Below are 26,566 nucleotides of genomic sequence, written 5' to 3'. Positions count from 1 at the left end.
GTGGCACATATTCAAATGGGAGTGCGTTGCTTAGAGATATTTTCTGGATGATGTCAAGGTGAGTTAAGATGGGCGAAGAAGAAAAGATGCGGGGCATGATCAGTTTTAAAGTGTTCTATTATTAAAAGTCACGCAGAACACGTTTGATTACATTAACGATCGACGGATTCATAAATAGATCCACTCCACAACATTCACGATTACCATGCCGTAATAGCCATTAATAATAAGTACCTTAGCGGGAATATAATGACAAATTTTATATATATATATATATTTATATTTATATATTTATGTATATTTATATATGTATATACTCTTACGTGTCTTCCGTAAAAGAGCAAGCGAAAGTGGCCTCGTTCTTCCAAAGTTAGAGCGTGACGAGGCCACCTTTACGCGGTTAATCTATAACAATACATCCACGATGTAAAATTGTACATTTGAATATATATATATATTTTTTTTTTATTTATTTATAGTATATATTACACACGCATAATGCCCTTACGTGATATAATATATACGTGTCTGTATATAGATATAATATGCGTACATTCTTATAGCTTATAAAATATCCTTTTAACACCTAGAAGTTGAAAAACTCTACGTTCTACTCGATGACCTGAAGAGTAAACCTGATATATTGATGATCATGACGAATGTATCTCAAATGACAATGTTGATTGAGAGCAAGATAGGCCTAACCAGTTTATTCCGCAGCCCGCACGTGCGAGAGACGGTAATTTATAGCATCGGACGCGCGCCTGACAGTCTCAAATCAATGCCAATAGCGGATTACAAATAAAGCCGCGGGGCTTTCGTATCAAAATTACTTTTCTCCCCTCTCGCGATCGGATTCGTCGAACGTCAGGCCTATCCTACGTGGCACACGAAAGTTTAAGAGTGTTCTACAATACCTAAATCCGCAACGCGGTTAAAGCCGATGTGCATGCAGCACGGTGTGTTAATTAGTAACATTTTATTATTTTTTTTTTTATAAACACTTTTTTCTCATCTCGAAACGTTCTTCGAGTAAATTAGAAATCCTGGGTCCAAACGGGGAGGTTTCTGAGGCAACGTAATGTTCGCTTCTGACACCGGAGTTATCAACGACATAATCAATTTTTTTTTTACACAATCAACGCGCATTTTCATATATTTATGCAGAACAGCACAGCGATGTGGAGACTGTAGAAATCGCTTTTATTTCTTAAAGTTATTTGTAAAGAGATCTAACCCACAGGTAAATTAGATTTGCGCGTTGGTAAACGCGCTGATTAAATCTTTCGATATCGGGCTTTTTATAATATAATGAATACAATTCTCCGCGCGCTCGGCGTCTCCACAAAGCTGCGGACTGATCTTAATATTTAAAACTTACGTATTATACTTCGATAAGAGTAATCAACTACTACGATGTCGCAGGATCGTACCACGACAAGGACTCGACTTTTTCGAACCGGGGCGGGGGGGAAATTGAAATTTCGTTATATCTCTCTCTCTCTCTCAAAAATTCGTCGTCCCTCGAAAAATATATTCGGCGCGATCGAATTTCGCGGTCTCTCGCCGAATCTTTTATTTTATTTTCTACTGCGCTTCGAGAGAATGTCGTGTCCCTCGTAATCGCGATCGAGCGGCAATACGGGCCCGTATATATTTACAGTATAAATATTTCCTAATGTATTTCTCAAACTACAAATCTGTCTCGCTTACGAGATAAAGGCAGAACAAAAATAGGGCCAATTTGATACAAACCGTGCGAGTAATTAATTATTGTTTTGTCAAGCGACAGACGACACGAGTTTGATTTACTTAAATAACATTTTAATTATGGAAACAGATGAAATTATTGCGGTGCTTTAAAAGTAGAAAAATGAATTTAGAGAGTAGGTATCATCATTTCGTTATTGAGATACTTACATTAAATATTTCTATTATATTTAATAAGAGGGTAAAAGTACATATATATTGAATCACTGAAAGAAGCGAGCACAGCGTCTTGCGCCCAATAGTTATCATTTACATCGTTAAAAATGTCCAAATCTTTTTTTGTCGCTGGTGCCGCTAAAAAAGAGACTTCTACTTCCGATAGAAAGGCGGAAGGAACTTCAGCTCTGGATTGCGTTCCTTTAGTTTCATCCACAGTTCATTACACGCGCATCATCGATGTCGCTACAATTCTTACACGATGCTAGATATCTCTTTCCTCACATCTTGTCTCGCATTTTTTTATTTTTTATTTTTTTTTCATTACATGTTTAAACAGTTCGATTAAAGTATGTCAATGTGAACTATATATGGAATTGTATATATATAACTTATCGGCACATCCATCAAATTGATGAAATCGGATATAAATTGAGCAAATAATCGAAAAAATATTGATAGATATATCGCTGATAAAGAAAATGGTACAAAAAAAATAGTCGAGCAGCTTTAACGATAATAATTTACAATCAAATTATAAGATCTCAATTTACTGTGATTGCTGTACACATATGTTGCGTCGATACATAATGGAAAAAGATTATCAAAAATTTATACACTCGCCAGTTCGTTACGATGACTCAATCAGGAGAGTTGAGTCTAATACATATACATAATGCATTAGAGATTTCAGAAGTATGATTCTTCATGTTAAAATAAAATGGCAATTATCTATCTTAATAACGCATAATCAAATCAAAATATATTACATTATACATAACAAAAAAATTGCGCACAATGTCGACATTTTAATATCGACATATCTTTATTCTGTAGCATTATCGATATTTTCACTTCTTCACTTCTCTTCGTGAAAAATCAAATTCTCTCGAGATTTTTATAGTCCGTAAAACGTGGTACTACAATTCTTTCCCTTCGGCTCTCTTTTTTAAGATGTAATTATAATATCAATGTCTTTGATTTAATAATAATATTTCAGCACAATTTTCTTCCTTCAAGAGTTAAAGTCAGCTTGTAAAGTCACAATAATCGCGTGGAAATGTTATGTCCATTGGCTTCTTGGAGATCTCTGTTCCTCTTTCTTTCAGTAGAGAAACACAAGTGTTTTATAACACACCACATAAAATATTCGCATAAACGTTGAAGTACACGCATACTTCGTGTTTTTGCGAATTTTCATGTACAAGCACGTACAAAAATTTGTATTTTACAAGTACGTACCGTAAATTAAGTGAAATTGCTCAAACAAGTGCGTAGTAAAAAGAAATTTTTATTTCACTCAAAAATTTTTATATTAATTGCTATATTTTTATTTTTATCTATTTTTTTCTATTGCGTTGCATCGTTACTGTTCCAATTTTGTAAAACGATCACACGAATTAAGAATGAGAAATACTCTGGTGCAATATCATCTTAAAACTTACGGTACGTAAAATAGATAATATATTCTAACAGCCTACATTTATTATCTAAATACATGATATATGTCTGATATATATATATATATATATATATATATATATATATATATATAATGTGTGTGTGTGTGTGTGTGTCCATCGCGCGGAAGGACATTACCCTCATCCTAAGTGCGTCCTCTCTTCGCGAGATATATGGACCACAGTCTCTAATACTAAAAATCTTGTAATCATAAGTAGGCTAATGAGACGTCTCTACGATTCTACGAGCGTATTGTTATCGATTATTATACGTACAATACGCAAATGTATCTAGATCAAATATACTTCCATCTAGACGAGAGCAGCGAATCCATCTGCGGATCATTTGATGTTGCTGAATACATAAGAAATGTACGAACGAAACATATTCTATATATACGTCTTCTTTACCCAAGTAATATCTTTTTAATCGTGACACGAAGTATTTGTATAATATTGTTAACTGTCTGTGTAACAAGTGGAGAGAGCACGGTAGTTAAAGCTCGATGCAGCGTTTCAGTTTTTCTATCATGTTAAAAAAATAAATGATAGGAAGGGCAAACATGATCAATCAGTTACTATCGAACAGAGTAAAAATACAATTTGTGTGTAAAATCATTAACGAGTTAATATTATCACAAAATAATTTTACTGATATGTCCGTAATTTTTGTTTTCGTAATACAGTTAATAATCATACTTCGAAACGTCAGAAATTAATTTCGGAAAGTTAATCTTTTACGACAGATGTTTTTTTTCGTAAAACATTAAAGAAGATAATGAGAGACGAAGGAGTTGTATAAATTGCATCGTGTTTTTGAAAAATACTGAAGCGCAGCCTTAACTTCGTGAATGCGAAGAACATATCTATTCCCGATGCTCGCAGCATCAACGTCGCGATGCGACGCGATGCTGATGAACGCTTGATATTGCTCTTCCAAATCACAATCATCATCGTCACGATATTGTAAATTAGTGGCAGTGCCATTTAAAATGCTTCTCGCGTACGTATTTAAGTCTACACAACGCCTTTCACTTGTCTACGAATATGTAGTCTCTTTGAATCTCATTCGGCATTATCTGAAACGCTATTACAAAAAAACATCAATACGAATTACGTTACGCGTTATAAGATACCGAAGCAGAATGCCATTTCTGCCTTTAGAACTTTCCAAACGTGTCAATCGTCAGACTGATGTCGAGCCCGTATTAGAGATCGACGATTGAAAATTAAAAATTAGAATTTGATCAATCAAATAATTATAATTTTAATTCATTTCGTTCCGATTGATCAAATTCCAATCTCCAATTCGTGATCGTGGTCTCCGTAGAGAATTTGCTACGGGCTTCAAGTCTCAAAGACGCAGAATAGACATTGCCAGTAAGATTAATCAGATGAATCAGACTACCACACCTGTAGTAAGTATCGCTGCGATCAGCTCAATTTTTTTAAGGCAAATGTTGACTGCACTCGCGAGTAACGTACACGTTCATTAAATCTATCTTAACACGACAAAGTGCAGCGATTCTAAACGATTTACAGAACGCGTTCGAGTCTGATACTTGTTCAATACTTGTCGATGTCACTTCAGTATTTTACGAGCCACTTACATGTTGAATTAACAAGGAATTACATAATTACAGACAGTAAACAATATCATAGACGAATTACAGACAGTAGACCTTATGTAGAACGTCTCTCGGCTCTTGTGGAAAGAGTTTCACATAGATTTTGACGAGGCACTGTTCAGAGTTCATACTAAAAACAATAACAATTGTTCAAGCTTGTAATATACCTCGCGCGGCGTGCTACTCGTGCGTGTATGTATGTTATAAGCATTTAATTATATAGTGAAAATAAATCTTCTCTCTCTTACCGCATATACATCACGGTATTTAGATTATTTAATTTTTTTAACTTACTTAGGCTACCAGATAACGTAAGCAATGAACTCTTTTCATCTTTTTCATGATAGCACAACAAGTGATTTAAAGGTGTAATGTCAAAAACGCAAAATATATTAAAATGGTTTCATAATTATCTCATTTACGAGCCTATGTTAATTATCTTCAATAAGGCAGTAAGAAACACGTTATGTTACAATATATTCTTTTCGGAAAAAAATGTGAAAAGAACAGAAAAACAAAAAATGTAACGCATGTTAAATAAGGTATTAAAAAAAAATAAAGACGAGATATTTCCAGTTGTATTTCGTTGGAGGCTGGTGTTGTATGGACAAGACGGCTCAACATTGAAGCTGATATGTTGACTGTAATATTTATCTTCTTTATTTATGTATATATATATATATTTATATATCTCAAATTATTTAATTTAAAAATTACAGAGATCATTTCGTTTACGAACTGTCAATAATGACAAATAAGAATACGTTACGATCGGCATAATGTAAATCTATGAAATCTGTTACAATGAAAAGCGAAATGAAATATAAGTGACGGGATGAAAAAAAGAAGAAAATAAGAAGATGTAATGGTCCGTTAGAGAATAGTAAAGTGCTAGAAGATAGTAAAAACGTACTTTCATCAAAATGTATATATAACGTTAAGTAATTATCTATATATATATACGGATTTCGTACTACTATACTGTTACATAAATAGACATCATCGTTATTTAAACTTGTTTGTTTACAAAAATAAAATAAGACAATAATTAAGTCTATCTATCAGTGAAAGTAAAATTTTCCTATCTAATTGCGGCCAGAGATGCGAAATTAACCCAAAGAAATGGTCTCGCAAAAAATGATATTCGATGATTCTTCCGACGTGAGTCAAAGTCCAAACGTGAATTTTGATTCTTAACGTTAATATAATACACATACATCGCTTCTTTACGCAAAAGACGCTTTTATAAATTACTTCATCGGGAATTCTGATGTTCAATGTATCATAATAATTATCTGATTCGCGGAAACGCACGTGGTAGCATTGTTCTTTTTCACGTTAATCGTGCGAGTCACAAAGTATTTAAGTTTAATATGTACATGAAAAACTTAAGAAGGTATATTCATCTAGAAGGGTTCAACAAATCGATATTTTTTACTTATTTTTAAAGTTTGATATCTAAAGAATGTTTCTATAAATCGATTCGACGAAAAATGGAAAAGTTACGACATTAATCGAGTAAGTTCGAGCCCGGCGAGTGCGCTAGATAGATCTTTGAGATTCCCATAAGTATAACGAAAGGTCTTTCTCGTTTTTTTCTATTGTGTTCATTAATAGCAAATTATTTATAGCGTATTTTTGAAAACAAGTTTTTCAAGAATTTTAATAACGATGCAATTTTTAATTATTTCTTAATAAAATTTAAATGACAGAAGAAAAATACAATCTTTACAATGAAATAAATTCGACTACTTTGTCTCTGTTCATTTTCCTACAAAAAAAATTCATTTTAGGCTTTGTTTTGATTTGTTTGGACTAATCTAGATGAGTATACCCCCTTAATATAAATGGATTCGGTTGGATACAGACTAAAATTTAAAATACGCTAATTTTCCTAAATGTAAAAGCATAAAAACGAGTTTTAGCGAATAAACGATGAACAACATCCGCAACATTCATTCGTGAATTCGATTCACATTATGGGAATCCCGCTTATTCGCCTACAAAGCAATATGCTAAAAAAAGTTTTTAATAGATTTTATTTTACTCGTTCTTCGCTGCTCGTTCTTATGCCGATATACTATATCTAACTGATATAGTTATCTCTATGCATGTGGTTTTAAAATTTTTAAATTTACGTACACCTAAATCGTACATCTAATCTGCACTAATGCGCACTGCTGCATCCAACAGAATTTGCGTCAACTTATTCGCTATAGCATACATTTAAACTTATTTAATTGTTCATGTCTTAATCCAATTTACATGTTTTACGTCGGTAAAAATTCAGAAGAATATCTTTTCCAGGTTACATTCTAACATTAATACCATTTTATAAATTTAATGAATTATCAATTCTTATACTTTTATGCTTAATCCTTTCGAGCTTTTCCTTCTTTTTATTTCTTTTCCCATTTATCTTTAAAAAAAAAAGCTGTAAATATGCAGTATAGGATTGCTATCATCAAGTTGTTTTGCAATTCATATATCTCACGTCATACAGCACATAATTGAGATTCAAAACAATGTTCGTCTCTATCATGCTTTTACGTAACGGGAATGAAATTTTTTATTCAGCATATGTATGTTTTATACATATTTATATATAGTATTTAATAAATAATATACAACGTATACATTACGATATATAATATGTATTATAACATATAACATATAATATATATATATTATATCGTTGCATTTCGTTGGTTTATATTTTCTATGTAACAAATGACCAAGAAAATTAATACTAAAAAAATTAATAAACCAACAGATCGATCTCAATCAACAAACCAGATATTAAAAAACAACAGTTGAATGTCGAGAAATTTGTATGTCATCACTCGATGCATGTCTGTTTACAACATGTTCAATTAGGTATTTCTACAGTTGGAAATATTAAAATTTGTGTTCTGTTATTCTTCAAATGATGTTTTTTATTTGAGTGAATGCAAACAAAATAGTTCGCGTAACTGGTCTGTCAGATGCAAAAATCGATACTATATATATATATATATATATATATATATATATATATATATATATATATATAGGCTTGGCAAAATCAATTTGTTCAACTAATGTATTTTCTTGACTGTTTCATTATTCTGTGTAAAATAAGAGAGCAATAGTAAATAATTAGAAATACTTTATGTTAAAAAATATAATTACACATCATAAGTGAACCATTCCACTTGTAGAAAAAGTATAATAAAAGGATGCCGGACGCGATATAATGCACCGTAAAAAGACAAACATAAATTGTGACAGTTGTGAAGTTCAAACATAGACAGATAAGTTACAAATGGTAATACCATATTAGAACAGTTTAAACGTAAAATAAGTAAGATGCAAGCATATTAGATGTACAGTTCAAATGTAAAATACAAAAGTATACAAGATATATCAGTGACACGTCAAGAAATAAAAATAGAACCAGAAATAAAAGATAAATAGAATCATATCAAGAAATTTCACTTGACTTTTTCTCTTTTTCTTTGAAAAATTATGAGAAAAAAAATTTTCACTTGCGTCTCGGCATCGCTCTATCTTATTTGATTTCTGAATTTTTTAATTAATAAGCCACTTTTTCTGATTTTCAGTTAGTAAAAAGTAGTAGTAAAAAGATGTAGTAAAAAGTTATACAGTTCTTCACTCTTACACAGTATATTCAGTCCACATGTAAAACTCAATATAAAAGGATAAGAACATTTTTTTTATATATTATATACTAAATTTATTTAATTATTCAATCTAATATAAATTAATTTATGTTTCTGCTGGTAAGAAAACTTTCTCAGCACAGTATTTTTTATATTATATTCGAATTGTATCATACTACATACTAATTCTATATAATATTAAATATCGTTCGATTAATGTATTTTTTTATTAGTTATATTTGAAAATAAATTAAATAAAGTTACGTAATTAATTTTCAAATATAAATTTAATTTGTGATATAAATTAAATATATTATTCCTTTCTTCTATCTCCTCCTCTTTTTTGTATTTTTTTCCGATTCTTTTTAATATAAAAAAATGAAAATAAAATAAAAATAGTGAATGCAGTATAGGTGTTCTGCCACCAACTTCTTTAAAATTCATGGAGAACTGCATTACTTTTCTTTTTTAGAAAAAGAATTACATCGATTTTTTTGAGGCGGTTTCGATATGCGACAAACTGCTCCTTCATTTAAGATCCAACATAAATGTTATTTTACATATTAATTCTTTCTTATTAATTTATAAAAATTCTATTTCTTCATTCATCAAGAAATATTTGATAAGCTTCAAATAGATGAAAAATTTTAATTGTCTTTTTTTATTTTACTTTTATGATTGTTATACTTAAGATATCCTTTCGTCTTTTAATTTTATTTGAATGATATTCTACTATATTTTTTTGTCATTAGTCAACATAATCTCGGATTCAAGTAATTTAATAATAACAGGAAGATTGATTTCTATGATCCGTCTCAATAAAAATGCAACTGGTAAATATTCTGTTGAAAACGGAAACGTGCATTTTCTTTCCAAAATTTTCTTCACAAAATAGGTCCTTTATCTGACATCAATAAAAAAATTAGTTTTAAATTAGAATGAATACAATCAAATTTCTCTGGTTACATTTATTTTATTATTGGCATTAATTGTGTCGCATTCAGGGATACGATAATAAATTAAATAAAAAGCAACATTTTTTCAAAATATTTACTATGTTCTCAAATATGAAGTAAATATGAATTTTTAGAGAAAAAAATTGATGATTGTAATCATATACTGCAATTGTCTCTATAAGAAAAAAAAATATCAAAAAGATATGACATTTTGCGATGAAGAATTGTATCTGGCAAAACGAGATGTCCTTGACTAATAAATCACGTTGAATCTTCGACCAATCATAATATTACCGATCCAATCCGATTAGATATATTGAGCTTATTCATATTTATTCAAAATTAATTTATCTTAATATAAAGAAATGCTGTGAGTACTTTATGACTCGCTCGCACGTCCGATATGACTCCAAGTCAGAACATGAATTTTGATTCATGGCCGTTAATATAATATACACATATCACTTTATGCAGAAGATCCTTACATAAAAATCAGCGCACTGAATGTTTTTTTCTATGTAAATCTTATCATGCAAGCGATAATGCATATATGTAAAACTTAACACACAAGCTTATACATTAAGCTGTTTTCACTTATTCATATTAAACCTAATCTAACTCATATATCCTCTTCAATTGATCATCTTGATCATCATCAACTACTCACGCGTTTCTAGATACATTAACTAAACTTGAGATAAATCTCGCTCGTCTCTGTTATTAATCCCCTGAGAACCACGGCTGTCGATTGGCTCTTGCCATGCAGATGGTCCCGGTGGCCCGGTTATCTGGTGTTGAGGAGGTGGCGGCATCTGATGCGCTGCCGGTTCCTCAATGATGCATGGTATGGAGATTTTATCCCAAGCGAGCTTATTGACTGTAGCCAGCCCGTGAACGCATACGACGCTCTGTGGATGGGGGTGACAGGGATGTTGATGCTGTAATACGAGAGTTGTCGGTGGTGGAGGCGGCAGGGATGGTTGAGGGTGAGGAGGAAGGGAAGTGAGCCACGTCACGCCTGGCTCCGTCCTGTGTCATTTGCCGGTCTGTTGTAGCGCTGCGTTGATCTGCGCCCATAAATCTTTATTACAAGATTGAGATCTGTAAAAAAAAAAGATTGTTCTCCCAAGTTTCTCTCCGTTTTATTTATATTCACATATCATAAGATATTTTTATACTTAATTTACCTTTTGATCGATTGTAACCACTCTTTGAATTGAGTATTTCCTTCCGGATTGATTTGAAAAGCAGCCCTTGCTGCACAAACAATACTAGCAAATTCTTCGTAATCGCCAGCTGTTAAATGATATAATTTTTGATGCATGCACTGAATATACCTAAAATAAGAATTAATAAGTTGTTATTAATACAGACATTAACTCATTATAAAAGACTTGTCTATTATCTTTTATTTTATTCTTTTTATAGAATAAAAAAGTACTAACATTTGTTGGCATTTGTGTACTAGTGGAGCCAGTAAGGCAGATCTCAAGTGCTGCACGATGAGCGTTGGATTATTTCTAGCAAGATATTGAGCTGCTTCCAGAGCAACATGGTGAAGGACAAAAGGGCTCACAATGCTATTTACAGCACAGATGCAAATTTGATGCATGTATTGGGTACCAAGCCGTTTCGCAACTCTGAGCAAGAATTTAACATCCTCCCCATAGGGCGGATTCCGCGCGTATTTGGCTTGAGGCCGATCATCATGCACTCTGCGAGCCAAAGTTTCTAATGCTAGCATACCTACACGGTATGCAGAAACAAGAGTCCGTAATTGTTGTTGATTAAATGTCTGGTTTTGTCTATGAACCTGTAAAACGAAGAAATCAACCATTTTATTTATAGCTAAATGCATTACATTAGTACAACATATACTATATCGTTGAGGATTACCTGAGGTTGAGCTCTCACAGTTGATATTATAGATTGCGTTTGAACTAATGCGGGACCAGGTAAACTGTTTTGTCCAGGAAGAGGACCCGCCACTCCCGCTTGGACCTGAATAAAGATGAAAAATTATATTTCTTAATACATATATAGATTAAAAATTAACTGTAGAACCATACTTACTGGTATAGGCTGTTGCATCGTGTATAAATGACGCGTTCCTGGTGTCGGTGGAGGTTGCGGTGTATAATATGGTCCAGGTGGAGGTGGAGCAGCCGGAGATGGATGATGTGGATGCGGTGGATGTTGAGGATGTCCAGGATGATGTGGAAATGGATGATACATTTGCATGTGTGGCGCAGGTGGTAGAGTGACTCTGTGCGAAGGCATCGGACCACTGAACGTCGCGATAGAATGATGAGGATGTACAAAACTATAAGGGCCCATGGCGTACGGCATGCCAACGCCTGGAACATTATAATATGACATTTATAATATGACAAAAAATTCAATGAAAGAAAGAATTTCAATTCTAAAATAGAAAAAATTATTAATTCTACCTAAAGGTGCCAGAGTCGTAATTGTTGGATGAGTGTAGTGCTGAGGCGGTGGTGGTTGTGTACTGGTAACGACAACCGTCTGTGCCGGTCCGGGCATCATTTGAGTATTTGACAAATCCACAGATGGTCCTGGATCAACTAGTAATACCCCATTAAGATCTAATTGTAGAGGATCATAAGGAATCTCATCCTGTTGATCTCCACCGGGAGTTTGCTGCCAAAATAAAAAAGAGAAGCATTTAATAAATTAATCGAGATTTATATTATCAAATAATAATTTATTTTATTTAAACTTACCCGAAGATATAACTCGTACCAATACTTTGCCACCTGAAAAAGTACCTCTGGATAAACACCAGAAGTCCCTTTCGCAGTATTCTCCACAGTGATACAAGCTTTTTCTAGCATGGCCTCACTTTGTTCCTTGCACTGAAAGAATAAATAAATAAATAAAAGATTCAATAACTATTTCTTTGTACATAATACATCTGATTACATGTATGATTATACGTACCTGAGATATAGCTCTCTGAATTTCATTAGGATTAAGAGCGTGTGCATGCGGTAGGCAAGATAAAGCAAGTTCCGCAGCTGCTCTAACCATATTCGGATCGCTACCTCTTGAAGACTTATCAGCTATACTGACAGCTTCCGGCGGCGTCAGGTGTCCTTCCCAGCTGTCAATAAGGAACCAAATTGCTGGAGCTCCGATTTCCATTGCTTGGCCGGTTATCCAAGACACGTGGCTTGAATATGTACGACTGAGCCAATTCGGGCTAACGCAATTATGGAGACCAAGGGCATATAAGCCAAGTTGGAAAGCACACATATGAAGCGCTCTATGGGGACCATGATGATTTTGACTAGTGGATGGTTGAGTGAATAATGAAGTTGAACTGGTACCACCAGCCTTCGATAAGACAGTCTTCGCTAATTCGCACATGAAGTGCGCGCTTGCTTCCGACGGTTGATTGGGAATAGACGGATATAGCCTTTTACTCTTATATCTAGACGATCAAAACAAGTATAAATTGATGCAAAATATATACATCACATTGTAATATATATGTATATCATATTGCATATTTCCATAAATACATACCGTGCTTCTTTAGTTCTAATAGGCACAGGTGGCTGTACAATTTGCGGTTGTATAGTTAATGCACTCATACCACCCTCTAATTCTGCGCTCGTACTGCTGTGAGGTCTGCTGTTAGCGCCAACAAGTGATAAGTTTTCACCATTATTATCAGTTCCAGCTAGAGGAGACGAACGTTCTTCATCGTGAACAAACCGTGCCATCTAAAATTTTACAAAATGTTATTAAATGTAAATTTTGTGCACCTAATATCGCAGAAAATATTTTAGATTCTCACCTCACTCTTTGTAGGAGGATTAGAAGTATAATAACTACTAAGAATAGGTGATTTAATAAGTTGATGAACATCTCGGTCCAACAACTTGTCCATTATTCTGGCCAATTTTACGGGATCATCTTTGTAATGAACGAGCAAAGTAATAGCCAAATCTCCTCTGAAATAAAAAAATTGTACATGCTGTTACATATATTAATATACAAACACACACACACGTGCACATACTGCATGTATGTAATATTATACACTATATATTAATAATATATATTAATAATATGAGTGTTACCTCTGTCTGCGAGTCCCTTCACAAAGAAGAGGATGATCTGCTTCACTTACATTCGCCTTTAATCCCAAAACAGCCACCGCAGCGTCAAATCCAAGATTTGGATCGATTTCCGAAGGTAGTTTCACTCCTGTGAAATATTTTATATTTCTATTTTCTGTTCGATAAAGAAATATTATTTTTCATGTATAAATACAATTTGTTTAAAGATTCAAATTTAGAATTTTTAAGATACATATATTATAAGAGAATATTTCGTACTTGGTACATCGAGCGCATCGTAAATGAAACTAGCCAACATAATGGGTAAAAGCGCGTGTCCTCTTGATCTCATAACTCCATCTTTCAATTGCTCGGCTCTTTGTTTTATCATAGCTAATTCAGTCGGTCCTAAAGGAATTCTTTTCAACAAAACTACCAATTCGCTTTCTTGATGAGCCAGTTTGACCTAGTCAAATTAAAGATGGCTGTCAATCTCACAAATAATATAAAACGAAATTTTGTTTCGTAGTTCCGTTTAATCTTACTTCTAAAGGTTTTGTATTAGCGGGTGGTCTAGCCATCTCCAAGCCAAAAAGACCTACGCGAAATGCCAGATTGTGATATTCTGGATTTTCGGCAAGTACTGTGCACAAGAATCCACATTTTGCTAAAGTTGCTGAGGCAAGACATGTTACCTGGTGAGAGGCCGGATTTACATGTTGCTGTAACACCAAGATTACATGTTTCTTTAGCATCGTTATTTATTTTAATTTAATAGATCATTTTTATTTTTAAGAACGTACCCTCTTTCGTTTGTTTTTTACCGGCACCGGCGGTCCCTCGATCATGAGATCTGGAGGATTGGCCAAGAGTTCCTCGGCTAGCTGTACTCCAATAATACAGGCTTCTCTCGTGTGACCGTGAGCATAAAGTCCTTCTGCTCGCGCGAATAAAATGTCCCATGGATCTTCCGTTTTCTTCAAATTATTTAGAACTATACTGGCATCCTGAGTGGTAGCGGTATGCATATTGCTTTTAGCATATTTACTCGGTAGACCAATATTATTGGTTACAGCTTTAGGATCGTAATAGTAGACATTGTATTCATCACCGGAAGGACTGTCACTACTAGATGAGGAGCTCTCGTCTTTGAATGGCCTTCCAGCTTCCTTTTCTTGATCGGATTCGTGTTCATTCTTAACACTGACCCCTTTGGGTGCAACCGCGCGCGATTTATCACGGCACTCCGCATGATTCGTCCTACTGCACTTCGCGTTCTCGGATGTAGGTTTGTTATTACTACTATCACTACTATCACTATGTGTCTCGGACGAGGCGTTTGAGCGATGCTTGTCCGAGCCTTGAGCGTTCTTCATACTAACATTACTGTTGGAAGATGACTCACTACCAGCCCCTTCCTAAAATAACGTATCGTCATAATGTAATTTTGAGAAATATGTAAGGAGGGCAGTAATGCTCATGTCTGCAAAGTGAGAAAATAATGACCTGCGAATCGGTATCGCCGCAATTATTTAGTTGAGCACAACCTTGTCTGAGAACAACCTGAGACTCAGATATATCGGGAATGTCGGTGTCATTCTCACAGAAACCTTCAGAGCTAACGCTGCTACGATTTCCATCGCCGCCTCCACTTCTCGAACACAATGGGAATTCACGCGGATTCAGTCGTCGTCTGTCCAAGTAGCTGAACTCGACGAGACCTACATTTAACGGCCGTCGACCATGATGATGCGACATTGGTGGCTGATAATTTAATACCGCTGAACTGGAATTTACCTGAAAAAAATGGACGTTTATCGTTTTTTAAATAATATTTTCTTAATCGACGTGACAATGAATTGTTATAAGCCGTAAAAGCGGCTTATGGTATCAACCTGATTAACTTCTGTCCTTGTATCTCCAGCATGTCGAAAACATGTGAAGGGACAGTGATACATAGGGTTGTTTTCGACGGTATATGTTATTCCCGGCAAGACGTATTCGTCCCAATCAAGGTAGCAAGCTTCGAGCGCCGACTTAAATCCGGTAAAGACCGCGAGATCATGTTTCAGGGAATCCTTCTGTGAACTATTACTTCTATTGTGTGAGTTGTGCGGCATGGAACTGCCACGACACTTGGCGACCTAAACAACGCAATTAAATTCGTTAAACCTGACTTTGTTAAAGGAGCGAAGAAAGAGAGAACATGTAGTACACGCGATGCTCACTTTATCTATGATCTTCAAGTGCCAAGCCATAAATTGAGCATGCAACATCTCACGCTCTGATGGCGATAGACCGGGATTTAAGGCGGCCAATCGCCAGAGAACCACGATCTCGTCGCACAAGGACGAGCACGCGTGTTGAGAAGCGTGTACATTACTGTTCATATTATGTTTGCTGCCATATCCGGTGCCGTTCAGTAATGCGACTTTGGTGTTGAACCACCAAACAAGGATCTGTTCACAGGCCATACATTCTTCCGTGATGATCTCTAGCAAAGGTATGGCATTGCGGTCATTTCTCTTGAACATCTCGCGTACGATGGAAAGGAGATTCCACATGCCCTCTGGCTCGCGACCTCTCAACGGTCGCAGCAAGGACGCCCATTCGGATGCGGCTGGGGGTGCGGTGGTGCTTAAATAATTAACATCACTGAAAAGAACATCGTAAAATGAATATTATTGTAATACTGTTAAACTGTTACCGAGGCAAAGGCGCTTGCCGGTTTATCAGCGCGCTGCTACTCACCTGAAAACTATGGGAGCCGGCACGCAAAATTTAATAAGGATCTTCTTGATGTTGTCGTGTAACGTCTTCTCGTCTAAGTACCAGGAAGTCTGATCGTAAGCGGATGCTCCGGCGGTCGGATCCGGAGCTCCGCAATAACTGTTAATAGCGCTTGGCTGAGTCGAGAGTAGCTCATCCAGAAGCCGCTGGGCAGTGGGCAAAATCTGCTGAGGTAATTCACTGATGAGATATTGAGCGAATTTCTGCAGTTGTTCCCGATGCAATCGTGACAAGGACTCGCTGACTGGCGCCCTCAGACATACTTGCGTTGGCTGAAAAAACATTGCGCAACATTGAGGCGATACTTTCTACATCAATCGGGAGAAAGCGCGTAGATAATAAGGGGGCACGCATTTCATATCTTCGCTATTACACGTAATATATATAGGGAATATCGAAAAAAAAAAAATTAAAGAATTTTACTGGACGTTATTCAGATTCTCTTCCATTCTTCCAAGCTCGATGCCAGTCTTCCTAAAGTTAACATGCGCATACCATGTGTATTCTGTGCAGGCAAACAGCTACCACGTGCGCACACCAATAGGCCGTTGAGGAGCAGGTGCAATTACATGATGTAATCCTGCGCCGATCAAATGTTACAGCGACGTTGAACTGTGCTCTGACCCCGTTCGTTTGCGGATTTACGCTGGCACTCAGATGAAATCCTATGGCAATATGAAGCATACGTTGAAAGAGAGAGAAAGAAACAGATTAAAGATTTTTTTTAATGTTCAAAGGAAGCGATATTATTATGAAATCCCTTGCAAAAAAACTGTCTGCAATTTTTATACAAATTCTTGTCTGTATTCTACATTTCTCATTGTATTATTAAATTTTTTATGGAGATTAATAATGTTTATCAATACTGAAAGCTCGTAAAATGTTAAAAATAAGACAGGGTTCCAAAAAACTGCTTTCTTTGCTATAAAAAAATTCGTTTCAAACGAATATCGTAATGCAGAATGTCTTACCGATTTGTAGGGGCTCCTTAACGGTCTTGGCACGGTAGAGATGTTCGCCGCGTAGAAATTCGTCAGCGCTACCGTTTGCGAGACATGAATAAAGCCGTATGTCCTCTTCGTTATCGGGAAAACTCCAGAAGGCTATTCTCAGCTGAAGCTGCTCCGGTACGGGAGGATAGAAGTGTTCCACCAGCTCGAAGGGAATATGAGACGCGACGCATCGTGCCGAAAGCTCGCAAAGAGTTGGCACCGTTTGGTGCCCATCTGTAACACAATGGCAAATCGTTGATTACAACGACGTTAGATAAACGTTAAGAAATTTGTCGGTCATCGCTCAGAAGTTTAAAGAAAAAAGAAAAAAAAAAGATTACACCGTTGGCGCAGGGTCGCTCGTGACAAATATAACTTTCTCTGCCTTTTCATTCGCGTACGTTCGCTTGCTGTTGCACAGCTGGAGAATAATTGCGCTGCGCTCTTTTCCCGTCTTCGTCGACAATTACGACACGCACCGGACTCGTGCAGAAAAATAAGTCGCGAGTTAGCCGCGATAGCAATATTCTCTAATTATCGTCTCCTGCTCCTAACAAGCAGGCGCGACTTCACGAGTTCGCCGTTTGCGAGTTAGCGTGCCTGGCATGCACGATTTTTCCGGAAGGCAAAACTCTCGGTACCAAGGCTCGAGAAAATAAAATCTTCCTGGGATATCATCGATTTTCGCAAGAGTGCTTGGAAACGTGAGCGCGGGGTAATTATCCATGTGTGCACACGCATCTCCGTGAAGCATACAATGCCTCAGGCAGTTTTTTCTGTTTGCGGACAAGAAAATTATTTTTAATCGCGACAGATTATAATTTCATCTACAATTATTGACTTAATGTTGCAAATAATACAAAATTCGTACACTCAACAACAAAATTGAAGCATCAATTACGCTTTAAACAATTTGGAAAATTTACACAAATAAATGTAAAAATGACATGATTATGCCCAAAATTATGTAATTTTAGAGAAATCACGTAATTCCACAAAAAATATACAAGTTTGCTTTTACTGTGTAAATATATTTTATTTTATAAAAAAGTACACACATGATAGAATATTTTAAATATTTTAAATATTCTAATTATTCAAATTTTTGTGACATTACAACAATAAAATATTACTATTTCAGTAGCTGTGAAAAATAGTACAATGTTCTGTGAAAAATAGTACAACGTGCATACGCGAAAATTCTATTTCGCCTGGCATCACTGTGTGCAACGAATGCATCACTGTCCGAATGTACAATAACATGATAGAATTGCAAAAAATATTGTTACATTATTATTTCTATACTTTTCCGTACATACTGAAACTAATTTTACACTTGTATATTATAAATTACAAACGCATGGAATTTTACATTATTATAGTGTCAAAATTATTCACTATAATATTGTGTAACTTTGCGCAGAATTTTTTTTTAAATGTATTTTACAACTCAAAAAAAGACAATTTCAATTTTCATTGAAAAAAAAGAAGACCATTTTTACTTCAATGTTGAATAACTCAGTTCGCAAAAAATCGCACGACGCGTTATACAGCATTGATTGAACGATGTCAAGTCGTTAAAAGTTCATTCGAGTTATATTTCAGCGTAACGCATAATTTCAATTTTTATATAACTATCATTCTTTTAATTATTCTACAAATAGTTCTATTGCTGCAGAAGCAGTCAATGGAAGTAAGTGAAGCTGTCTCGCAATGCGGGCTCGAGAGGCTTTTTCATCGAAGTCCACGCTTAATTAAGTTTAGAAGCACCAGGAATAACTCGGCTAATACCGAAAGAAACCGTTCGTTAGCGATAATTGCGATCGATGACATCAATCATCGTTACCGTCCGTCTCGTATAAACTTTTATGAATGACGTTCTTATTTGCGCAACTTCCACAATACAAAGAGCGACACACACGAGCTTAGACAATTTATGGGCTTAGACAATTCGATATATTTTTTATATCGAAGGGGAAGTACATAGATAACCAACGTATGAAAATAACAAACTAGAGAACACAGTTAATAAAAACTTTGTTCGTTCTCGATCGCGAGATTAAATCTCGTTGAAAAATTTTGCCTATAATCAGATTATATCGCGGGCACGTATGCACGTGATCGTAACGTAATTTTCTCAAACGCAAACGACATAGGCATACATGACAGTTTCCGCGGGATGTTGCTCGGCGCTTTATCGATCTTCGGCTGGACGACGGGGGGCCCGCAAGTCCGAGTTTCAAACAATAGTGCGCCATCGAATACCCGCTGTCCCGAAAAGTAATATTCATCGAATTGATAGTGGAAAACGCGGTTCTTCACTTTCTCGCGACAGAAGTATCGCCGCGTATTCGCGACCTTACGCCAAATGGACGCAACACGACGGGTGAGAAAGTTCCTCTCGCCGTTCTGAAAATAGTCGACCGGGTTAATGAATGGACGTCTTGTACATAGCGACGCTCCGTCACGTAAATAAGCTCGTACAAAAAAGAGAAAAGAAAGTTGTTAACTTGACTAAATTTGTCAACTTGATTGAATTTCTTCAGTTCAAGCATTTACATATTCATTCCTTATAATATTATGCTCAAAACGTCACCTATTTAAAATGGTTCATAAAAATCTCTAAAAATTCACGACCATACTTTTAACTTTCTAAAACTGTTAAAACTTCATTTTAGAAGATAATAAAATGTATATAATTTAATTTAATAACCAAAATAATCAAGAAACTCGTACGAACGAGAATCGGTTGGACGAAATACTCAAGATAGTAAGGAAAGAGTTAATTTAAATATATATGTAATTAAATCAAATATGTAAATACTTAAACCGAAGTTGAAGTATATTATGAACACTGACGGAAAAATTACTAAATTTTAATAAATATTTAATCGAATAATTTATTCGAGCAAATATTTCATTAGTACTATATTCGAATAAATATTTATTAAAATTTAGGAATTTTTTTTTCTCAGTTATTTAAGTCAAACATACAAATAGTTGAGTTGAAAAAATTTAATCGAGTTAAAAAATTTAGTCAAGTTAACATTTTTTTTCTCAGTGTATACGCATTCGCGTATGCCGTTCGTCATAGGAAATTCGCGCGCGACTCGCGCTGCGGAAAATTTCTAACGACTGGCACCGACGACGGAAGAGGCAGCCGCTCAAATGAATGAAAAACGCACCGGTGCACATTCTCTCCCCTTTCGCCTTTTACTCCCGGGGTCTTTCTCGCGCGGGAACCGTAACGAGCTTCGTGGTCGCGGTTTTGCCGCGCAATGTAATTTCCTTCAACGAAAGCTACGACCGCCGCGCCGGGAAATTCTCTCGGTTGGCCGCGCTCTCGACCGAGTCAGCGTCGAGTGCCGACAATTTGCAAAAATTTCCATTGCTCCGTGAACGCGTTGCTTTTTTTCCCCTCTCGCGCGGAATTCGATCGACCGAATTCGGAAAGAGCCGAGGTATTATCGAGTTGACGTCAACCGAATCGCAATCTAATTTTGCGAAATGTTGTTCGCCACGTTGTTCGACATTAAAATCGCTCTCGTCGAAAAAAAAAAAAATAAGAGAAGAGTAGTAGATAGAAGAAAATAAAGAAGAGATAAAGCTATTTCGATTCGCGAAATGAGAAGCGTGTGGGAAAAAACTAATCGGAAATCTGTCAGCTAGTTATTTTTCAAGCCCACTCGCAATTTTGATTAGAGAGACTTTCGTAGGTGCTATTGAAAATATCCCGCAGGCAAATCGACGCGAACTGGAACAATAGCCCACGGGATCGCGAGATGCGTTATTAAAATGTATTTACGAGGCGAGCGGGCGGATGCAAGCGAAACAAATATTTCGATGGGATCCGCGAGGCGGCGAGCGATGCTCGGTTTCCGCAAACCGGATACCCGGCAATCAAACTGAAATTGAATCAATAGTAATTGGATTTCCATTAATAATAGGCCGCAGCATGGGTAACGTCATTTCCGTCAGATCGAGAGCGTGCGATGAGGCGCTCTCGCCTCCATCTCGACTCCACTCGAATCCCGCGTTTCACGGATACGGCAAATAGGATCGGCGCAAAGTACGATAGGATAATCGAACTGCCGTGCTTAAGCAATCGCATTAAGCCGCGGTTCTACTGTCGCAGTCTGTAGGCAGCGCCTAATGCGATTGCTACTTACAATTGCGGCTACCCGACGAGCTTTCGAAGCGCGGTAATCATCGAGCCGTGATAAAGCGCGCATTCTGCCGCAATATAAGACAGTAATCGTCTACGGGAAACATAACGTTCGTGATAGAACAAGTGATAAAGCTGCTACACCTTCTTATGAAACCAGAACTCATCTTGAAAGAAAAAAAAAAAGGGAAACGCTTCCTATAAGTGTCTTGAAGATTCGTGCCGGACGATTATCGACCGGAGCTGCTTATCTTCCACGTAAATGGATTTCGAACCGCGATTGCACGTGACCACACCGTTATCTTCTAAACTCTCCCAGACACAATCCGAAATTCCCGGGGAGCGGATAAAATTTGCATTTAATTCCGAATTCGCCTGATCCAGCTGCCTCGCCCATTACACGGCACGGTGGTGCGCGAGTTTGCACCGATTCGCAGTAATCTGCGTGACATCCCGAGAAGAACATTTCTCTGCCTTTAGCCTCACCGACGGTATTCTGCTCGCCCGGTTGCTCGTTTTACGGCTCGGAATCATGTTGCGCGGATTCATAAAAGAATCACGCTACAATCCCGCGTCTCGCTACAACAAGCTCGTTATTATTTCGAAACGTTTGAAACGGAAATTGCTACTCTACACTGTTAAAAATTAGAAGCAGAATTAATGTAATGTAATGGAAGCAAATTTCAAACAGATATAATATATTTAATGTACATTTAATATAAATTTAATGTAATAAAAGTACACCAAATTTCATGCACATGCTTTTCAATTATAGATACATTAAATTTAATGTACATTAAATTTATTAATGTGCATTAAAAATACATTGAATTTCATTTTTAGTGTAGACATAGAATTTGAATGGGTATTTTCAAAAACGCATTTACAAGGGGGACACGGTTCCAGGAATTTTTATGTGTTCCAGGAATTTCTTACAGCTTGTTCTTAGACAAAAAAAAAACAATACGTGTCAGGCCACAGTTTTGAAGAAATTGATATATAATATTCGATTATCATTACTGAACAACAATAATACTGATGCTAAAAAGCATCTATAAGATCCTCCCTCCTCGAAAAGCTGTAAAGGATTTATTGCGAAAAAATAATACCTTCAATCAGAATTCGAACTTGGATCTCCCTACATTTCGTGTGGGCGCCTTGCCAATTTGACCACCGAGGCGTGTGATGATATTCTTCGCAATAACCAAAATTTATATTAGATGACCGTCTTTTTCTATTATTCAGCAAGATTTCACAAAGTCTCGCTGAGACCTATATAGACCCTTTTCGCCTTAATGTTTGACATTTTCATCGGCCGGAATTTCGAACTTACTGTTGATATTGCGTCGCTTGAATGACTTCCATCTAATATTAGCGCAAAGAATATCACCACTTGTCTCGGTAGTCGAATTAATAGAACAAAGATACAGGCCCTCTCATCTTCAAGTTCGACTTTCACTTTCGTCAGTCCGAATTTCAAACTTATTGTTGATAAAACAGGAATGTTTCTTTTGTTAAATTGACGAAAGCTCGGTTGGAGATCGCATCGTGATCTCACAAATCCTGGGAAAGTTCACCGGCAGACTACTAATCATCTCCTCCATGTAACACGTTCTTATCTCGGCTGAAAGTGCGGCGAGATTCGCACGTTTCGGCACTAAATCTTGTATTACGCCGAAACTTGCGACGAACAAAATCTAGTTCCCAAATCGCATGAATAATCGTCGTCGTCGTGGTGATATACATTCCAGATTATGCGATTAAGATGTACTTCTCGTACATAGACAATTTGATTAAGTATTGTTTGTCACACTGTCGTGTCAATGAACAGCGAATGCAGATCGACGGAAAGAGGAGAGATCGCAAAGAGTAAACGATGCATTGATCGAAAAGGTGAAATGCATCGCACTTTAAAAGATCGGAAGGAGATTTATTTTACAAAGGGACGATTGTATTCTTTGTAAAACTGTTTTTTTCTTTTTTTTTCTTTTTTGCGAACACGTCCGGTTGTCTCCGATTATTTCTATATTTTCTTGTGGACAAAGTAACGAACAGTACGGAAAAGCGATTGGTATCAACAGTCATTGTGCAATCGTGGGACATCAAAGAGCCTCTCTATCGACCGGTGTTGATCGGTGGAACCGGAATAACGGTTCGTTAACCACCGCGCGCGCACATTTGCTGTAAATTTTCAGTTTGTTCTCCGCGAGAGTTTCTCTTCGTGGCGCTGACCCCCGATAAAAGATCTATAATGTCGTCGTGTGCTGCGATAAAACGCGCGGTAAAAGGACCAAAATGGGGACTAAATCGATTCCTAAAAGATATTGTCAAGAAACGACGGATGTTCTTGTCACTTAGCAAATATGTCGAAAAATCAAAAATTTCGCGTCCTTAAAAAAAAAACAATAATTGGTTACACGTCCAAAGATACAGGAAGCTAAGCATTACTAATTTTACCATTCTTATTTTACGAGGAATAGTTCCATCTGCAATCAGAAACATCGAATTGCTCAGAATCAATATATCGATAATAAATTGCAGCTTCGAGGAATTCCGTCTCGCCATCTCGTAGAACAGGCAGAGGACTTAATTCAGATGAGAAAACGACGACGTTTAAATCTCTTTGAGGACACGAGACCATAGAATTCGCAAGAACTTTTAATGTCATAAAGAGAAGTCCTGTCTCGTGGTATTCTAACAAAATGAAACTGCATTCTGCCAAATGGCCAAGATATTATATAAGGTGTCCATAATTCGATTGCAAATGCTGTTTTAATACGGTACAAAAGAATTTTAAACGTGTAATAAAATTCTCTGAATGCCATGTTATTTTACGACTATCATGATCTTGAGGATAAATTCTAAAAGAAAATTCTAAGAGAAAATTTTCTCCGTGTAGTTTGTTTGCAACGTGCTATTCCATTGAAGCTTGTGCCTTTTGCTTCAAGTCAGTTTCAATAATATACGTGGACGATGAATAGAAAAAATAAATAAAAACAATTTTTCGAAACACGTCACAAGGATTTTTCCAAATATGAATAATAAAATGAAAGAGATGAAACAGTACATAAACAAACATCTCTCTAAAACAGATTTAAGATCCGCCTCTTTAGACACACACTGAAAAAAAGTTTGAGAAAAGAAAAGTTATTTTTGGTTACATTAATATTTAATTGGCACTATTTCGCTAAACATTTTGGTAGCTGTTATCAAACTCCTTTCAAAGCAGAAACCCGAGGAGGAAAGTCGGTCAAGCAAATTTTTCAACGGAGATCGAACGCCGCGGGTCCCGGGCGTACAAATTGGGAGAAACTTTTCATCGCGCTCGGCAGAGCGGCGCGAGAAACGCGCTCCAGTCGAAACTCGTCCGATGTATCCTAAGCGGATTACTCAACTTTCCGCCTTGATAAACTACAATTTAAGTTCGCGCATCTCTCGTCACGCTCTCGCGCTGACGCGAGATCGGAAAGTGTAGCGTAAGAGGAAAGTAACGTGATGCAACGGAAGTCCCGTTTCGTAATCTCCTCTCTGCACGTGCGATAAAATGCGCTACGAGGATACTCGTGACTTTTCCTCACCGTCAGGCTGCAACTCACGCGTGCACGATGATTAACTAACTCTTCGTTAACCGGTTGAATCACTGAGCCGCGCACCAGCGCATCGACAATGACGCGTTCATTGTGTGCTTCGCGCTCGCCAATTTTACATTGATCGTTGCGTGGAACAAATTGATGAATTAACCGCGTTGACTTAATGTTGCGAATATTTCTCCGAATTCAAATTTTTCCTTCGACGCAAACTTTTTTCCGTGTAATATGAATTAAATATGATTCCGGAAATTTAGTGTAACGTATTACAAACTTTCTTCGTCTCCTCGGAATAAGACCGCGTGAGATCGGATAGAAAAGTCTTATCGCGAACTACATTGAATCACTAAAGGTTTGAACTTCCTGCCGGAGACCGCAGACAAATTCCCACTCTGGATCTCTTGCACTCGCTTAAACAAGCTGAACTAACAAGCTTTCGTTACTCGAATGCCGAACAATTATTAATTGTCGGATATATTTCGTTGGCGCCGCGTTCGTTAAGAGGCACCACGGGACTTGTTCGAAACAACCGTCTAGACGTCTCTTTTTTCGATCTTATTCTCGACTTGCAAGTTCTTTATTGCACAATAGGACCTGAGAGTAAAATACAGAATGTTTTCGCGACGTAACTTAGCTCTTAAATTCTTTAGAAAAATCGGAATTAACATTTTCATAGAACGCGTCAAATGAGTTGCAAAACACCGTGTGTAATCAGACGAAATATAAATGCAAAAATAAGATACTCGAGCCGAATAAGACCCAGCGCTAAAAACGTGCTTTGTCTGGAATATATGTTTAAAAGGTGTGTCACGGGAAGTAGGTAAAGAGGGGCTGGGGAATTAAAACTGGCGGCAACACATTTATTTATACTGCAACAAAAGTTTGTGACGAAGTTGGTAAATAAACCGTTTTTATAAAAATGTGCTGCAAAGTTTAGCAAGTATACATTATTTTATGGTTTATTACAACACATTATAATATTATTCAACTTCTTAATTAGAAACAAAAAAACAACGTTTATGAAAAATAAAATAAGTTTGATGAGCCTTACTCGGCTCAGGTACCTTATTTATCGCAAGAATATTGATCTGTGTCGCACGTCTTCAACAACAAAAATAACAATCGGATTGAGGAAGATACGTCTAATGCTGAGAAGGCATTTGAGTGCCACGGGGGAATTAACGCGCATTACCACCCTCGACCCATTTTAGTCCGACTTTAATCCTTTTTTCAAATTCCACGGCGAGAGAGAAAAGACACTTTTCCTATTACAACCGTGGGCATTAACCGTTGTTTTCTCAACGAGAGC

At 36.5% G+C, this 26,566-nt stretch overlaps 1 protein-coding gene across 2 annotated transcripts in view; it reads right to left on the bottom strand.

Annotated features, from left to right (window-relative positions):
* Window positions 1-98: 98 nt before the first annotated feature.
* LOC105205779 (zinc finger SWIM domain-containing protein 8) overlaps window positions 99-26,566 on the bottom strand; it is a 71,857-nt gene continuing 45,389 nt past the window's right edge. Inside the window, exons 3-22 of one of the 2 annotated variants that reach the window (XM_026131787.2) lie at window positions 17,485-17,739; window positions 17,009-17,178; window positions 16,475-16,785; window positions 15,952-16,378; window positions 15,619-15,867; window positions 15,230-15,520; window positions 14,527-15,141; window positions 14,269-14,445; window positions 14,003-14,189; window positions 13,745-13,898; window positions 13,459-13,615; window positions 13,185-13,384; window positions 12,597-13,089; window positions 12,380-12,511; window positions 12,083-12,296; window positions 11,706-11,989; window positions 11,529-11,633; window positions 11,078-11,445; window positions 10,820-10,969; window positions 99-10,733 (exon numbers count right to left, since the gene is read on the bottom strand). In XM_026131787.2, coding sequence (XP_025987572.1) covers window positions 10,667-10,733; window positions 10,820-10,969; window positions 11,078-11,445; window positions 11,529-11,633; window positions 11,706-11,989; window positions 12,083-12,296; window positions 12,380-12,511; window positions 12,597-13,089; window positions 13,185-13,384; window positions 13,459-13,615; window positions 13,745-13,898; window positions 14,003-14,189; window positions 14,269-14,445; window positions 14,527-15,141; window positions 15,230-15,520; window positions 15,619-15,867; window positions 15,952-16,378; window positions 16,475-16,785; window positions 17,009-17,178; window positions 17,485-17,739 — 5,006 coding nt within the window. In that variant the 3' untranslated portion in view covers window positions 99-10,666. The remainder of the gene's footprint in view (window positions 10,734-10,819; window positions 10,970-11,077; window positions 11,446-11,528; window positions 11,634-11,705; window positions 11,990-12,082; window positions 12,297-12,379; window positions 12,512-12,596; window positions 13,090-13,184; window positions 13,385-13,458; window positions 13,616-13,744; window positions 13,899-14,002; window positions 14,190-14,268; window positions 14,446-14,526; window positions 15,142-15,229; window positions 15,521-15,618; window positions 15,868-15,951; window positions 16,379-16,474; window positions 16,786-17,008; window positions 17,179-17,484; window positions 17,740-26,566) is intronic. The other variant, XM_011175283.3, reaches the window with a different exon arrangement.

The sequence above is a fragment of the Solenopsis invicta genome, chromosome 5 (genome assembly GCF_016802725.1).
Source record: "Solenopsis invicta isolate M01_SB chromosome 5, UNIL_Sinv_3.0, whole genome shotgun sequence".
In the NCBI taxonomy this organism is placed as follows: Eukaryota; Metazoa; Arthropoda; class Insecta; order Hymenoptera; family Formicidae; genus Solenopsis; species Solenopsis invicta.
This window is presented reverse-complemented; position numbering and strand designations above follow the sequence as displayed.